At 38.3% G+C, this 16,276-nt stretch overlaps 3 protein-coding genes across 3 annotated transcripts; 1 reads left to right on the top strand and 2 right to left on the bottom strand.

Annotated features, from left to right (window-relative positions):
• The first annotated feature begins 1,879 nt into the window (after window positions 1-1,879).
• LOC306833488 (transmembrane protein 51-like) lies at window positions 1,880-7,414 on the top strand. Its single transcript, XM_079358768.1, has 3 exons — window positions 1,880-2,162; window positions 3,586-4,026; window positions 4,797-7,414. Exons 2-3 carry the CDS (start codon window positions 3,635-3,637, stop codon window positions 5,188-5,190), a joined length of 786 nt encoding a protein of 261 aa, XP_079214894.1. The 5' UTR covers window positions 1,880-2,162; window positions 3,586-3,634; the 3' UTR covers window positions 5,191-7,414.
• Window positions 7,415-7,512: 98 nt separating this feature from the next.
• LOC306834627 (chymotrypsin-like elastase family member 2A) lies at window positions 7,513-11,122 on the bottom strand (the record flags this gene model as incomplete). The annotated part of the gene is made up of 8 exons (XM_079360670.1): window positions 7,513-7,811; window positions 7,938-8,090; window positions 8,269-8,414; window positions 9,354-9,490; window positions 9,896-10,018; window positions 10,489-10,586; window positions 10,766-10,854; window positions 11,083-11,122. 8 exons carry the CDS (start codon window positions 11,120-11,122, stop codon window positions 7,794-7,796), a joined length of 804 nt encoding a protein of 267 aa, XP_079216796.1. The 3' UTR covers window positions 7,513-7,793.
• Window positions 11,123-11,540: 418 nt separating this feature from the next.
• On the bottom strand, window positions 11,541-15,614 carry LOC306834626 (chymotrypsin-C-like; the record flags this gene model as incomplete). Its single annotated transcript, XM_079360669.1, has 8 exons — window positions 11,541-11,626; window positions 11,910-12,062; window positions 12,589-12,734; window positions 13,308-13,444; window positions 13,550-13,672; window positions 14,032-14,129; window positions 15,356-15,444; window positions 15,575-15,614. 8 exons carry the CDS (start codon window positions 15,612-15,614, stop codon window positions 11,609-11,611), a joined length of 804 nt encoding a protein of 267 aa, XP_079216795.1. The 3' UTR covers window positions 11,541-11,608.
• Window positions 15,615-16,276: the final 662 nt, after the last annotated feature.

Below are 16,276 nucleotides of genomic sequence, written 5' to 3'. Positions count from 1 at the left end.
TCTGGAATAACAGTGGTATTGTGTTTGAAGGTATGTCAGAGAGAAAAGAGCTGAACTACTTCAAGTGAAAACATTAAGTAACATTTAACACATGCATATCTGGCAGCCCAATAATTACATTTGAATAGGTGTGATTGAATTTGCAAATTGTATCATAACAAATTCATCCCTTATTGTGATTAAAGACTGATAGTGATATGGGTTTAGGCCAGATGTAATCAAGGCTTGTTTACATTGTTTATTTATTTCCTTTGTGAACGTGTGTGTGTGTGTGTGTCTGTGTGTGTGTGTGTGTGAGAGAGATGTGTGTGTATTGTAGAACAGAGGAACCAGGCATAAATGTAGGAGGAAGAAAACCTCCCCAGAGTCTCAACAACGGTGTTTCCTAACTCAATGGAACAATACAGTAAGTGGACAAGACTAAGACTGGTTTTGTCATGAATATAAAACAGTTCAGTTCTCGCTCATTTTGACGGATACAGAAGAGTACTTGGGGAAGCAGTTAGTTATGTGCATGTATGGGCCTGAAAATGGTGAGAGGAAGTAGTTACATAGTACAGCTGCTGTCTAAAGCTCATTTAAACATCCTTATAGTGTGGCTATAATGAGCTTTTCTGATACCGTTTGAATGTTTAACTGTTTTTAAGCTTTCAAATTATTGATAATTAAAGATAAACTCAGGGACCATCGTCGTAATTTAGTTGTATTGTTTGTTGTGTCACACATAGCTTAATGACAGTTTTGCATTCTTGTTCATAGGTGGTACTTTTTCAAATAGGAAGTGAATCTGATTAGCAAGATAAAAATCAAGGACCTGTGATACAACAACAATGGGTTGTTGGCATTCAGTCTTTTTTTTTTTTGTCAGTGGTAAAAAAAAATCAAACAAACAAAAACAGAGTACAAAATGTATTTAATGACCATGGAACCTTTTTTTTACATTCTTGGTGGTTTCACACAGTAGAGATTAATGCAAATCTGTCTCTGAGGGAAGAGAGAACAGTTATGAGGAAAATGAAAGTTACTGTTTAAATAGAGTAGTTGTAATCTCTTTTTCTTATTAATTGTCTTACTGTCACACACGTTATTGACTACATTTGACAGGACAGATCCTCAAATAGGTTAGCCATTAAAGGAACATATGGGCCTTATATCCAGTTCATTACATATGTTATAGGTAGCCTATAGCTCTGTTAATGATCAAAGAAATGTTCACATGAATTCACATAAAAGACATTAGCCCATCTTGTAATAATTACAAACTAAATTATTCTGTTAAGTAGCCTACAGGCGATGTAACAGAAAACACAAAACTGATAGGATTATCTCCAAAGTTTAACACAGGGCTTTAAAGGGTTTTAAAACATTCAGGCTCAAACAACAGCTTCAGTTTTTAAACATTCTGCTTGTTGGCTACTGTATGTCACGATTTACAAAAGTACAGTACGACAGAGCTGTCTTTAAAGCTCTTAGTAACACACAATTAGGGACTATTTACACATTCGAAAGTCAGGTCTGCTTTGAAAAAGTGTAAAGCTTTTTCTAGCAACCTTATTATTCAAGTGTGTATCAAGTGTAAATCTTACATACAACTTCATTGATCAGCTGTCCTCAGCTATGTTTGCTTATAATTTATATGAATTGAATTTGATATTTAAACTCATGAAATAGTCCCTATTATTTCAGATCTAAACACACATTGTCATACAGAGTGTCTTAATTGGGATAGACACATTTACGTTTCTACGGACAAGCATTAACTTTTAGTCCCCCGTTTAATGTAGGCCTATTATAAGTTTAATGTAGGCCTATTATAAGTTTAATGTAGGCCTATTATAAGTTTAATGTAGGCCTATAAATCTGGGGGTGGCATACCTTCTCACGTAGTCTACTTTCTGTGTAACAGTCAGCCAGGTCGAGAGTTAAAGGGTTAATAAAACTGGAAGTGTAGCATTGAGCCCCCTCCCTCCTGTTCTCTGTCTTTTTTTCGTCTTCGGTCTGGGCCCATCCGTCTCAGATGAAAGTTCCTGTCTGAAATGTAAACGCTACTTGTCAACATATCATGCCTCAGCAACTACTGGCGAAGTTTGAGAATAAACCCCACACCCACCACGTTTGAGGAGAACAAGCGAACGCGATGCTTAAAGCCAAACGATGCTAAGGTGAGCGTAAAGCAGCTCAACAGCCTATCCGCTTAAATCTTACTAAAAAGTTCTTTACTTTGCAAAGTTTTTAAAGAATTAAGGGGTGGAAAGGTTTGTAGTACGTATCCTGAGTCAACGTAAGCAACCCGCCCAGCGTTAACGGACGCTGCTTATGTTGGCCAAACAACGACCAAAAAGACGTTTACTTTGTGACTCGAACAGGGCGATTGTTACAGGCTATTAGACGTCCAAAATATCATGCATATCGTCTGTGAAGTGTGTGCCTACATTTGAACCAACCAACACAAGAGTAAAAACTAGCTTTAATGGTGTTTGCAACAGCTGGCTGATCTCTATCAGAATTTAATGAAACTTCGCTTCACAAACACCATAGCCTACACACTAACTAATGGCATTTTCTGACAGAGCCTTGTTAGTTTTATGAGGAATGTCAATGTTTTACTTATTTTACTGTCGGTCCAGTATTGTGGTGAAATATAAACTTAACACTGGGCAGTAAAAACATTTCCCTGTATACGTGATCTTTACGTCCATAAGGATTTCACAACTGTACAAGGTTTGTGACTGTATGTTGGCTAAAGCTAGCAGGCCAGTTAGTCAGTGCCCAGCTGTTGCGATGAGCTTTATTCAGCCTCATTCCATACATATTTTTTTTTGAGGATGCTGACCCAATGAAGTGACTTTACTAACTTTGTGCTGCAGACCCTCTCACTGCCAGCATGTCTGAACATGTAGCAGACTAGTCCCTTACAGTTTGTTAGTGTATACAAGTGTAGATCCAGGCTACTACTTCATGATGCCGTTAAATGGTCACAGAGGTAATATTTAATTTCACTGACTGAAGTCTGAGCCAGTTTATTATGTTAGTAAATCATCCTCTACTCTCTGGTGTAGGACCAGTAATCTTGCAGAGACAAAATGTTTTAGCTTAATACAAAGTGGTATTGTGATCAATGTTCTTACTATGCAGCATGCTTCTTGTAGGCCTATTTCAATGAGTCAGTTTCACTATGTTTGACTGAAGTTCGGCTAATACTGTATGTAAGTATGTATGCATGTAAACATTGTTTTTTAGGCCATTGTTTTACCTTGGCCATTACTGTCCTTATGTACCCTTGTAATGTTGACTGTGCTATATTATAATAAGAGACATTTTGCCTTTTAGCTACTTTTTACCCAAAAACATTCTTGACTCAGTCTACGATAATAAACTAGTCATTTTTTATGTTCCATCATTTTCCTTGAAAAATGAGATTGGACTGTCAGCGGAAGTGCATAACTTCATGAAAGATATCGACCCAGAAAACTAGGGAAGATATCCTGTTTCTGTCACTTTGAATTTGTTTTGTGGAAATGTTTAGAACAACTACAAGTACATTTTAACTTGCTCAGATTTACTTCATGTGCTTTTCATTTACAGTTTTTGACATCACTGGAGCTGGTCTGCCTGAAAATTATTGATCGACAAGATGCGTTCCACTGTGGATGGACAACTCAGTGCACGCACTGGCAGCAGTAACACTAACAACAGCAATGAAAACAGTGGAAACTCAGGTTCCCAGTATGCACTATGTGCTCTAGGGGTTGGGCTCATCGCCTTGGGCATTGTGATGATTGTTTGGAGTGTGGTACCTGCAGATGCAGCCGGAAATCACAGCAGCAATTCCGGAGGACATGGAGATACTGATGGTAGGAAACAGAAAGCGTCTTCCATCGCATTTGTCCTGGTGGGGTCAGGAGTGTTCATGCTACTGCTCTCCCTGTGTCTGGGGATGAGGAACAAACAGCGGGAGCAGCTGAGGCTCCAGCAGGCGCAGAATCGAGGGAGAGAAGCAGCTGGGATGCAGGAGGACAGAGAAACGTGAGTGCTATTTTAGTTTCTAGTCAAACAAAATTTGGATGAGTACACCTTTTTCTCTTGTTGGTACATCTGTGAGCAGTAGCTCCGTCTGTGTTGACTTAGATTGGGAACTGGAGGCTTACCAGTTCAAGTCCCGGTTTCAGACTAAGTCTGAAAATTGTTCTGGTAGCTGGAGAGATGTTGTCACGTGCAGCTTGTCACTCTGACATCTCTCCATTAATGAATGTCCACAGGATCCTGTTTGTGCATGTGTGTGAATGTATGTGTGCGTAGCATCATTTATCAACTATCATGTAGCGTTTCAACAATTAAAACATACATTGATTTTAAAGGTCATGTGCCTCTTTGGAGATCTGATACTAGAAAATGTGGCTGTAAACAGCAGCCTTTAGTATTAGATACATTCACATTATCAATTAAAACATCTGCGTTGCCTGGTTTTGTGATTTTACAGACATTATTGCCAGTCAAGGTCATGGTGTTAGGCTTTTAGGATAGGATCGGATAGGATGTTACTTTATTGATCCCCAATGGGGAAATTCAGGCATTACAGCAGCAGTAGTGCAGAATCAAAACAAGAAGTCGAAAGTCAAAAAACCAAGTTAAAAATAAAAATAATAACATAAGCATAAATACAATTCCAGGTAGTAAGGGGGGGATATATACAGAGGACTATGATCCTTCAATTATAAGCTCAAGTGAAGGATCTTGCACTGACATATAATGATTCATGTGTCATTCATATCTATGTATGTTTTTAATGCCTGCAGTGCTGAAGAACAAGCCCAGCGTTACGCTGTACCTTCCTATGAAGAGGCGGTATGCAGTGGCCAGTACCCTGTCCGTCAAAGTAACCTACGCCCAAGCACATCCCAGCTCCCTTCTTACGATGACCTAGTCCAAGTTGATGGTGTACAGTATGAGAGTGAGGGGCCAGAAGGCACATCTTCAGGATCACAGCCTGCTCCTACTGCTGCTGCTGCTTCCACATCAAATCGTAAACCGGGAAAAAACAACCGCAAGCTCCTTCCTATTAAGATCCGCAGGATTAAATCCGAGAAGCTACACATGAAAAACATTGACAACTCTCTGCCAGCAACTGGATTTAGTATAGAACCACTTACCCCACCACCCCAGTATGAGGATAAAGTGCCCCCGATTTAACATCAAGCTGAACATAATGTAAAACAATCAATTGAAATTCTTCATGATCATCTTTTGTGGATCTGGATCTGCCTTATAAAGACAAGAAGAGAGTGTGTCTTCCAGAATGTTCTCAGTGGCGTGTCGGTATGAGATCGCCATCTGTTCAAAAGTCATCATCAATGCCAAATCATTTCAAAGCACTGAACAGAGAAATCTTTATTTTTTTAAACATTGGACACTGCCAGTTCGTGGGTGACATACTGTAATTTCTGGATCATTCCTTACGTTGACAGATTTTGGATCATTGGGTTCAAAGCACACACCAAATACATGTATGTGACCAACCTCTAATGTACTTATAAGTTAAATGTGGGAGAAAAAAACGGGACATCATTGAGCGATCATGCAAAGGATTTGTGAGCACACGTACATCGATATGTGTGAAGCACTCATCTTTAAGAAGTTGGTCCTGTTTATCCACAGAGTTTTTACTTTACTGCAAACTTTCACATTCTGTCAAAGAGAGCCTGCATTCGTTGATATGGAACTTAAGATGCTTCTCTACATCTGCGTCAGCTTTTTAACTAACCCCGGCTTCAGAGACTTTTCTTTATCTGTCTGACATGAGAAAAAAATTCAAAACATGGCATACCGGTAAGTGTTTCCACAACTATTATTACTTTATAATGTAGTTTATACTGAAACATCATTAAATCATTTTCTATTTTCATAAATAAGTACATTTCTGAAGTACAAGAGCACTGTTACTTACTCAGAACTTTACCAAATAGTAGTGTCCTGACATTCAGTCATACTATTAACATTATGGCTAACGTGTTAACATCTAACTAGCTAAAAGCAGCAAGAGAAGTAAGCCTGTCATTGAGACATGTTTTTAAATTCCAGAAAGCCATAATTAATTATCCTTGGAAAGATTTAATGGCTGGGATTCACATTTACACCTCTCAGTGTCGACCTTACATTCCAGGAAGGGAGCATTTTAAATTGGCTAAAGGTCTCATTTTATGGCCTCTTTAAGGATCCGTAAGGCTTACTTGCATGCAGCTCTAAGTTAGCCCAGCACTGAGAAAAACGAAAGTGCTTTTCTGTTCAGAACAGCACTGTTGCTCTTCCTAAAAAACTTCAAAAGACAATATAAGACTGAACCTGAGCTCTAATGTTGCTCTTGCAATGCAATGCGACATGCAGACAGAAGTATAGAAGTATGTGAGCACCAGCGAGGATTCTCATGAATAGTGGAAGCCTATGCATTTCAGTCATGTGAAAACTGTTGAGCGGTGAAGTCAGCGAGTGTATTCTCAGTTTCTCCCTGGGGATTTTTTTTGTGTGTTCTTACTCAAGAAGTCCAACAGAAACCTCTTTGACTGTGCAGCTGTGCCATAATGACAGCAAGCATTGCTCACTTGCTAGCTCGTCACTAGCTTATTCCTCCAATCACAGTCTGACTGGCAGTAGTAAGGCCTAGTTTCACTTAGAAATATGCAGAGAATGAGATGTGAGAAAAGGAAGACATCTCAAGGCTCTGTTCAGGGAACTTGTTTGAATGCACTACTTTATCAATGCCTGTCCACAACCCCTTCGTTCTTCTTCAGGGTAAGTCTAACGAAATGAACGCTCATCATTCATTCAGTAAGTGTTTAAATTGTTATTACACAACAGAGACTTCCTTCTTTTTGTTTACTGGGTAAAAGGCACTTTTTTTATAAGGGACTTAATGACTCAGATCTTCATTTTGTTTCTTTAAAGTGAAGAACTGGTAACAAGTTTATAGTGTCACTTCAGGTTTGTCATTAGAATATTCAACAGTTATTTCTACATTTTTTTTATTTGTTTCAAAGCTGAAACCTGCCACACCATGTGTTATTAGTCTGTTCTTTACATAGGTTATGTTGTGAAGCAAGACAAAGCCACTGTATCTCGTTAGGAGGCGACCTGTTTAAAACACGATTTATCGTATTTCTGTTCAGTCAAAATTTACATTAACAGACATTGTCACTCTAGTTTACTTTGATGAGTGCCTTTAGCACATGCTGTGTGTTACCAGGATCATTTGTCTTTTTCTTTATTACATATTTCTGATTTTCTTTTGTTTGTACTGTGAAAGAATGCTTTTCTATGGTAACTCTTTTCTGCTTGTTGTAAATTACTTTTTCCAGAAGATCGAAAACAAATGTATTTCATGAATATTTAATATGAAATAAAATAAACAATTTGTCAATTATGGCATGTTGAAGTAGTTTATTTCTCAGTTATTACTGATTAATTGAGATACAAAAGTCAGTTTTGCCCATATGTTGAAATTGCAGGAACTTTTTTTTTAAATAATCTGATTCATCTAAGTTTGAGTGTTTAACAATATGTAGTTAATATGCATCTCCTGAAACTGAAACTGAGAGTGTGCAATCGTTTTTTGAGGCCCTACATGGTATAAAAAAAAGAAATGGTTCAAGTACATAGAGAATAGTAGAGCTCCACATTTACATACAATTACATTGCACTTGTTTTCACCATTTAACTTTTCTTCTGACCCTTCAGAAAAAAGGCAGCACATTTTTGATCATAGTTATTTCATTTCTGATAAAAGCACATGAATGTCTTCTTCAGTTGGTGGTGATAACCTGCAGAGGAAAACAAACAAACAAAGAAACTGTTATAGACTTCCTGTTTTTGAAGCTGTGCCTCGTGTTTGCTTCAGGTTTCATTGTTAAAGCTGGCTATGTGAAACAAAAGAAAATGTCCCTCACTGTGTTCATCCAGTTGATGTAGGAGTTAACTTTTGTAAAGACAGTGGGCTTCTGAAAAACATTGCAGCCTTGACCAGAACCGAAGCTCACTACACCATGGACATCCCATGAGTCATCAGGGTTCTGACAGTTCAGGGGGCCGCCAGAGTCTCCCTGTGGGTCAGCATGCACACTATAGGTAAGCAGTTTATTTACAGATACTAAGGATCACTATCAACAATCAATTTTCTGTAAATGTTTGTCAGTTTAAAATAATAAGCTGATTAAAAATCAATAAATAACAGTTGAACTACTGTTGCATCTTATGTAACCCTCTCTTGTGTTAACTCACATTACAACCAGCTGTGATGCCGTCACCTCCGGCACACACCATCTTTTCTGTTGCAAGCACGCTCCACCAGTCCTGCTGTGAACAGGTATCTGGGCCAACCACTGGCAGGAGAGCCTGCTGCAGGGTGTCAGCAGGAGAACCATCGGCTGTGGGGTGGAAACATGGTTACTTTTAGGTAATACCTATGTTTTTGTTTTCAGGGTGTTCTAGACGGGACTGGTGGAGTGCTGATTAGATGCACATTGATGAAACTGTTTAAGATTTAATTTAATACTGTGGTATAAGAGTGTAAGCCATTATTTTCCAGTGAAAAACAAATCTGACAGGTTAATTTCCCTTGTTAGTATGTTTAGCTCTATTTACCTTTTTCAGATGGAAGCCATTTTTCTCTGCCGTCAGACTCAGGTCAAATGCTGTATAATGTAATGCCCATTCAAGATAGTACAAGTCTCAGTATGTGAACATTGTACTCATTTCACCCTTCAACATTTAATGAGCAACTGAATATGCAAATGTCAATATGTCAATTAAAATCAACATGTTTCAATACCCATTAGTTAGCCTTCAATAATACCTCTCTGTAATTAACCACATCTATGCTAACATTATCATTTGATAATGTTGGAGCTACGTAAGCTGTTGTGGCTTCGCTGTCCTGATGATTTAGATGCTAGCTGACAGGGAAATGGTAAAGTCACAACAGCTAACCATTCAACCAATTCTTGGTCCACTGTACAGTTAGCCAGCTAACTCTTCTAACATTGTGTGTGTTTTCTATTGGCTCCTGTAACACTACCAAAAAGTAATATGAACTTTAAAGCTTTTCCTCCTCAGAGGTAACACTTTGTCAGATATGCTAAATCTATTCATATCGCAACCTGAATCAAAACAGCAGAACATCTAAACAGCATTGAGCTTTCCACCCTCAGCAAGACGTCAGTGAAACATGGCCTCTGTGTATATGCTCACTGGTTCAAGCTGATGCTAAATCTAAAAGGATGACTTCATTTCTTACACTTATGAGCTTGTGTAGATATATAAACTTCACTGAAAGTGATTTATTCTGCTGAGGTGTGCTCACTTACTGTAAAGGCGACCCCAGCCAGTGACATAGCAGGGAGTACCATGGGGCAAGACCACACCCTCGTCTGGGATGCAGGCAGGCATGATTGTGTCAGAGAAAGTGACAGAGGAAGACAGCTTGATCAACGCAATGTCGTTACTGCAAAAGGCAGAACAAATCACCCACAGTTAGTATGTAATAGCAAAAAGCATGTAGCATGTTTTGTGTTGTATAAAACATCTTTGCTGAATCAACTTCCCTGTCCATTAATGTTCTGAATAATGTACAATGTGCCAAGGGGCTGTGCAATGTTTATGTATATGTGGAATTGGTACATGTTTTGTGTAACCCCAAGTTATGTATTTTTAATTGTCTTTTAACTGCAGAACAGAGTCAAAGGAACATTAACTTTGGGGAACAATAAAGTACATGTACTCTCATTTTGAGAATTACCAATTAACTGATCACTAATATTCTGCTGCTCACACATTTAGGAGAGCTGATTATGCTAGGTTCACCTGGATTTATGAGGTCATATTGAGCTGCGTGTGTTGCTGCTGTTACCGGCTGAGCAGGATGTTGTAATCCTCATGAGTAATAATTTTAGCTGCCGTTACAGCCACTGAGCCATCCTCACTTGTCGTCAGACTGTGTTTACCCAGCTCCACTCTGTAGTTGTAGCGGTCACTGTGGGATAGCAGATGACATGGTGTTTCCACCGGGAATTCAGACGGTAGTGTTGACTTATTCGGCTCGTATGCACTAAACTGTGATTAATGCCGCATTTGCGAGTTAGTTTTGACTCCTCTTAAGGTTATTTCAATGCAAGCTTTGTTTTCTGACTTAGACATTTCTTCACAAAGTAAAATGAACATCTCCGATTGCAGGTTATTTTTTCTTTTACTTGCCTGTTACTGTCATTCATCCAGCAAAGGAACAGCTCATACAGTCACATAGCTAAAGGAAAAGTATTTTCTGGCGCAGACTTTTAGTTTGGCATTTTAAGTAATGCATTCTTCCTTGAACTGGACATATTGAGTCAATTATGAGTATAAAACAATCATTTTAATTAGTAAACAACCTTTTTAAACAGAACATTCTTCAAAGTCCTGTTAATAACATGGCTAGGCTTCCCCCTAGTGTTGGGTAAAACATACTTGATGCAGTGTGCAGCAGTGAGAACCCAGTCAGTAGAAACAAGGCTTCCTCCACAGACGTGCCTCCAGTGTCCACTGCTGTCTGACTGGAGTGAGATCTGATTGGACAGCGTTCAATTATCAAATATCATTTCCAACACTGCAAATACATTTAATTATGAATCCTTCTTACATCTTCCCTGCTTGAGGAAGCATTATCAAAAGTTTAATGATACTAACGTAGGTCGAAAGTTCATATGGCCAATGTAGAAATGGTTCTACCCACACTAGATCTTACCTGCCATGGCCAGCTGTGGGGCCTGACATCCTCTCCTGCCACCACCCTGCTCAGCACAGGCGGGAAAGTGGGGAGGCCACACCCGTAGGCTGGGATAAGGTCAGTTATTTTTATTATATTTTTTCTTCCAGGCGAGAAATAAAAAGTAGCTAATTATGTATCCTGACAAAAAAATCTAAATTAAGCAAATGTATAACAAAAGTGTTTAAAAAATATATTGGTAAACTACTGTTTGCAAGACAATTATGAGACAATTCTTTTGGATTGAACAATTATAAAACAGCTAATGGGTTGTGTTAATATATAAGCTGTCTTACCAGTTGCTACCATAAAAGTAAGAACCATCAAGCTTCTCATGATGTATATTGTAACTTGTGTGTGCCTAAATTTTGTTTTAAGGGCGGGCTTGTATTTATACTGTATGTGTTGGCAACTTCTAACAAGTGTACAAAAGTTCTGGGAAAACTGGTTAACACTTGTGGAAAGACAAACAAGTGCTGGGAACTGAGGACACAGCATGTGGTTGCTGACAGGGTTTTCCCATTGCATCTCCAATTGGGAAGTTTATACCTTTATTATTGTGTTATACATGTCATTGACAAAACATGATGTATCACATATTTGTTGGAGTACAAAAACCCCCAAAGGTAATTTATTGGCTTAAGATTCAAAACTTTTAACTTTTTTGGAATACTGCAAACCTTGTAGTGAAAAAAATAAAAATCAATTTTTTAAACATTCCACACATATAATAATACAAGAGTGATTTTTTTCTTCTGGATATCAACATTTTATTTATTTTACATGTGCACTTTTTCGCTTGATCGCCAAAAGCCAGTCCTTTCAATAACTCGCCATTTTCTGTGGGAGAGATGATAGAAAGATATGTGAGATGTAGTTTAGAACCATGTTTTTAGCAATAAAACAGGTTATATTTTTTTTCATGTGAAATACATTTAAAACCTAAAGTCAATCAATTCTTCATTAATTTTCCTTTTAGAAAAGAGCAGGTAAAAGACTTTACTCTTTGTTTTGAGCACAGCACTTAGCAACATTTAGAAATTTAGTTACAGTACACATTAAAAACAGTTGTACTTATCAACCCTTTGACTGGAGTGATTGAGTGTGTGTTTCGTGAGCTTACAGAGCTGATCCAGTCTGCATAGGAGCTGACTTGAGTGAAGACTGTGGGCTTCTTGAATAAATTGCATTTGAGTCCAGATCCAAAGCTGACAATACCGTGAACCTCCCAGGCACCATCGCTGTTCTGACAGTTTAGTGGGCCACCTGAGTCACCCTAAATCATGTAAGAGACAACATAATGATCAGTACGGAAACCACTGGTAACTGTAACTTCCTCTTCCCGTCTGTGGGCGTTTTATTTTCACAACTCTCATTGCTCATGACAACCTAAAGACACTGCAATTAAATTACTACAAGATTGTTTATTCTGAATTTGGAACAATATAGTATACAATATCATAACAGATAACAGTATCTCCTTCATATTGCTAAAATGTTTGTTGGTGTAACTGTCACATAATGGTCGATGCAAAAAGTGATATAACATTATTCTAAAAAAAAAAAAAGCCCTGTTGGAAATATAACTCATAGTTTAAAGAGAATGGATATTATGAATAAAAATAAATGTCCTGTTTGATTTACTTCATGTACAAACTTAAATCAAAACAAAACAATCCTCAGATGACTCATCTGAAGGTTACAGGCTGAGTAGACAGTAGCGTTTCCTGCTATTTCTTTGTTTTTGATGTCTGAGCTTATTTGGGAATAATGTGCCATTATGTTATTAATTCTAAACTTACATTGCAGCCAGACACAACTCCATCTCCACCTGCACAGACCATGGTCTCCTTCACCTGGAAACCCCACCAGTCAGACTTGCTACAGGTAGCAAAATCCACCACGGGCAGGAGAGCCTGTTGCAGGGTGTCAGCGATGGGTCCTCCAGCTGTGCAGGAGGAGGAAGATGCATGCAAGTTTGAGTTCAGCTTCGGTACCATTTTGCAAGAAAATAAAAGAACAGAGGTAGCAGACAATAATGTCTGTGCATATGAAGAGAAACATGTAAACCCACACACACCAAACACAGTCACACGAGGCTGTCAGCAGTTGCAGTGTGCACAAAGCCTTTTCTCCAAAATGTCTTTTTAAATGCTGGCCTTTTAAGTGGCTGTGAAGCTGACAAATACTGTCTCTCTTGTTCAACATTGACAACGCTCACAAGTGCAACAGGTTCTTATTTTAGAATGATAGACACCATACAAGCTTAGAATATTGCTCAAATATAAAGATAATTCATTTTCGCATCTATTAAACAGCAGTACTGCATCTCTTAAATTGAAGCTGCTGAAAGAATGATTTGCTGCAAATTTACATAATTAAAAAATGGTTTGTATTTTTTTCTTCTCAATATCAACAGATAATTGGACACCGCCCTTGAACTGTCATCTGAATATATTTCGACTTAGCCATTTAAGATTTAGATTTTGCCTCAAAGAGACAAAGGACATTGGCAACTCACTGTAAAGGCGACCCCATCCGGTGACATAGCAGGGCTCATCATGAGGGAGGATGTTGCCAGCAGCAGGAAGACATGCGGCCATGATGCTTTCTGAGAGGGTGACAGGTGACTCCAGCTTGATCAGGGCAATGTCATTACTAAGGACAAAACACAAATGTTTAATGAATCATACACTTATTATATAGTAACTTCTGAACTGTTTATGTTGATGATTTTCAGAAAGGTCTGGAGACATTTATTACCGAATGAACAAGGGGTTCCACTTCTCATGCACAATGATGTTAGCGGTGCCCATAAACACAGTATCTTCCTCTGTCTCAACCAGGTTGTGCTTTCCCATGGCTACTCTGTACTCTCTGCCAGTGCTGAAAGGTGACAGAGAGAGGAACATAAAGATGACGCATTCTATCAAGGAGTCATAAACAAATAGTTTCGTGGAAAAATTCACCTCTGTATAAGCATGTCAATTGACTTTTGAGTCCTATAGGTATGAAAGGAAAGATGTGTTTCTGGGTTGAGATAAATCACCCCACAATTTTACCTGTGGTCATTTGAATCCTGAAACTTCTAAGTACAAATGTTTTACAATCACATCACAATTAAATTTTTTTTGCTCAACAAGATCATTTCATTTCATGTGTCTGATGTCTAATGAAAATGTTTGAATTGGTGCTGGTTTTTGCCTCAAAATAATCATGAAGTTTTACTCTCCACAGTTTTATACCTGATGCAGTGAGCAGCAGTGAGGACCCACTGGTCAGAAATCAGAGTGCCTCCACAGGTGTGTCTCCACTCTCCCTGTCTGTTGTACTGCAGAGAAATCTAAAGCACACACATGAACACAAGCAGATTGCTCTCAGTTTTCCTTTTGACTCTATACATCTGGGTTATTTATCATACCGTTTTTATTCGTATTTTCATTATTTCATTACTGTTATAAAAGTACAGGACAAGTGAGAGACATGACAAGAACAATTAAAGACAACAAAAACAAAAACAGAACTGAGCAGGAACTAATGACATATAGAAACATTGTAACATTGTATGTTGAAGCTGTGAGTGAGTGTGTGTGTGTGTGTGTGTGTGTGTGTGTGTGTGTGTGTGTGTGTATTTGATGTCTTTATGTGCAAGAGGGGAGGTGGTTGGAAGATAACTGGGAGGAAAAAAAATGCAGTACACAGTTTTTGGGCTGGATGAATAAATATTTGACAGACAAAATAAAGAAGTTTACACAAACGTTACCTTTCACTTCCTCCCCTCATCGTCTTTTATATTGAAGTCATCTTGTAATGCTTGTATTTCTGTTGTGTTTTTGTTTGGGACAACTATTATACTGTCTTTTTATGATGTGTGTACTCTATGTTTATGGTTGTCCATCCAGAAATTTCTATCCACTTCAGTGTCCTTTTCCCATAATAAACACAGCTTGACTTCAGCCTCTTCAAAACTCTGATTTTAAAATCTATTTATTGCCATGCTTGAGTCTTTTCTGAATGCACTTCTGTTTTCCTTTATAGAATTCAGTTCAATGTATGTTCTTATCTGTTGATTTTGTAATTTTTATTCGGCATTCATTCACTTTGTCTGAAGTACTTCAAAGTGTCAACAGTAGACCAGCTTACCACCATGTAGTAGTGGAGAGGTCTCTGGAGGTTGCAGTCCAGAGATCCCTCGACAACTACACAGAGGTTAGTTGGTCTGTTGTTGGCTTATTTTCAATTTGTCTTACAGTGCACACTGTATTACCAAATATGACCCAGAACACAGTGAGAACACATCTTTTTATTCATTGATTTTGTACTTTAAAGGGTCTTTCGTTTTTTAAAGTGCTGTGCAGAATTTCTGACATTAGCATATGTACTGCACATTGCTTAACATTTCCCCTTTTTTGCGATATGTCCACTTGTAAAGCACTGTTATGTTTGAGCTATAGGCAAATTATTAACTTTATTCTCTTAAAGTCTGCACTTTACAAAAATCATTTAAAGACAGATATTTCTTGTTTTGTGTGTGTATGTTTGAGAAAGAGAGAGAGAGAGGTGCTTTACCTGCCAGGGCCAGCTGTTGGGCCTGACATCTTCTCCTCCAACCACCCTGGTAACCACAGGGGGGAAGGTGGGCAAGCCGCACCCGTAGGCTGATAAGACGAGACAGATTTCAAAATTGTGAGCTTGTGTTCACAACTGATAATATGCATTAATTTGGTAGAGAAATACAGCATATGACCATTGCTCATAACAGATGGTTGAAACAACAAGGATTCTTACCACCAGTGACAAAGAGGGCGAGAACCACAAAATTCATCATGTCCGTATGGCCACAGCTAACAGCCAGGCATATTTATATGCTTGATATTGTGCAAGTTCTTGGAATTTTTTTCATTGACAAATCCTAATACTGGGGTGGAGCCAGGTAAATAATAAAGAGGACATGAGCGCTGTGGAATACTAGGCCAAGGCCAGTGTTGCGATGCCATGTCTAACTTTCAAGCTGTTTGTTGAACAAGTCATGAAATGTAGGGTTTTTTTTGGAGCCATACCAAATGTAGGCCTAGTTACTGTGATTCATTCTAAACATAAATGCACTGACACAATACCAGTGTTAAAAGTGTAGAACATACCATCCAAACCAAATATTTTAGTGCTACCACAATTGAATGGTAAAATGTTGGACTACGACCAGTATTTTAGATTACAAAAAGCCCAAGGACACTTGACACGTGGCTGCGTAAAACGAGGATGAGGATCAAAGTAGACCAACTCTGCTGCTGGTCCGAAGCCACTATAAGATTTAATATAACAGTAAAATGAAATGTAATAATTAAAACAAATTTTCAAGGATGAATTCAGGATTTGTTACATTTCATTTTATTATTAGCATCCCAAAAACATCTTCTTTTTTAATGATTTTTTCAATCCAATCATCCAACTCTGTTTAGCACTTTAAAACATCCACAGCTGACCAAAGTG

The sequence above is a fragment of the Symphodus melops genome (assembly GCF_947650265.1).
Source record: "Symphodus melops genome assembly, chromosome: 13".
NCBI lineage: Eukaryota > Metazoa > Chordata > Actinopteri > Labriformes > Labridae > Symphodus > Symphodus melops.
Note: the sequence above shows the minus strand (reverse complement) of the source record. Positions and strands in the feature narration are given on the sequence as shown.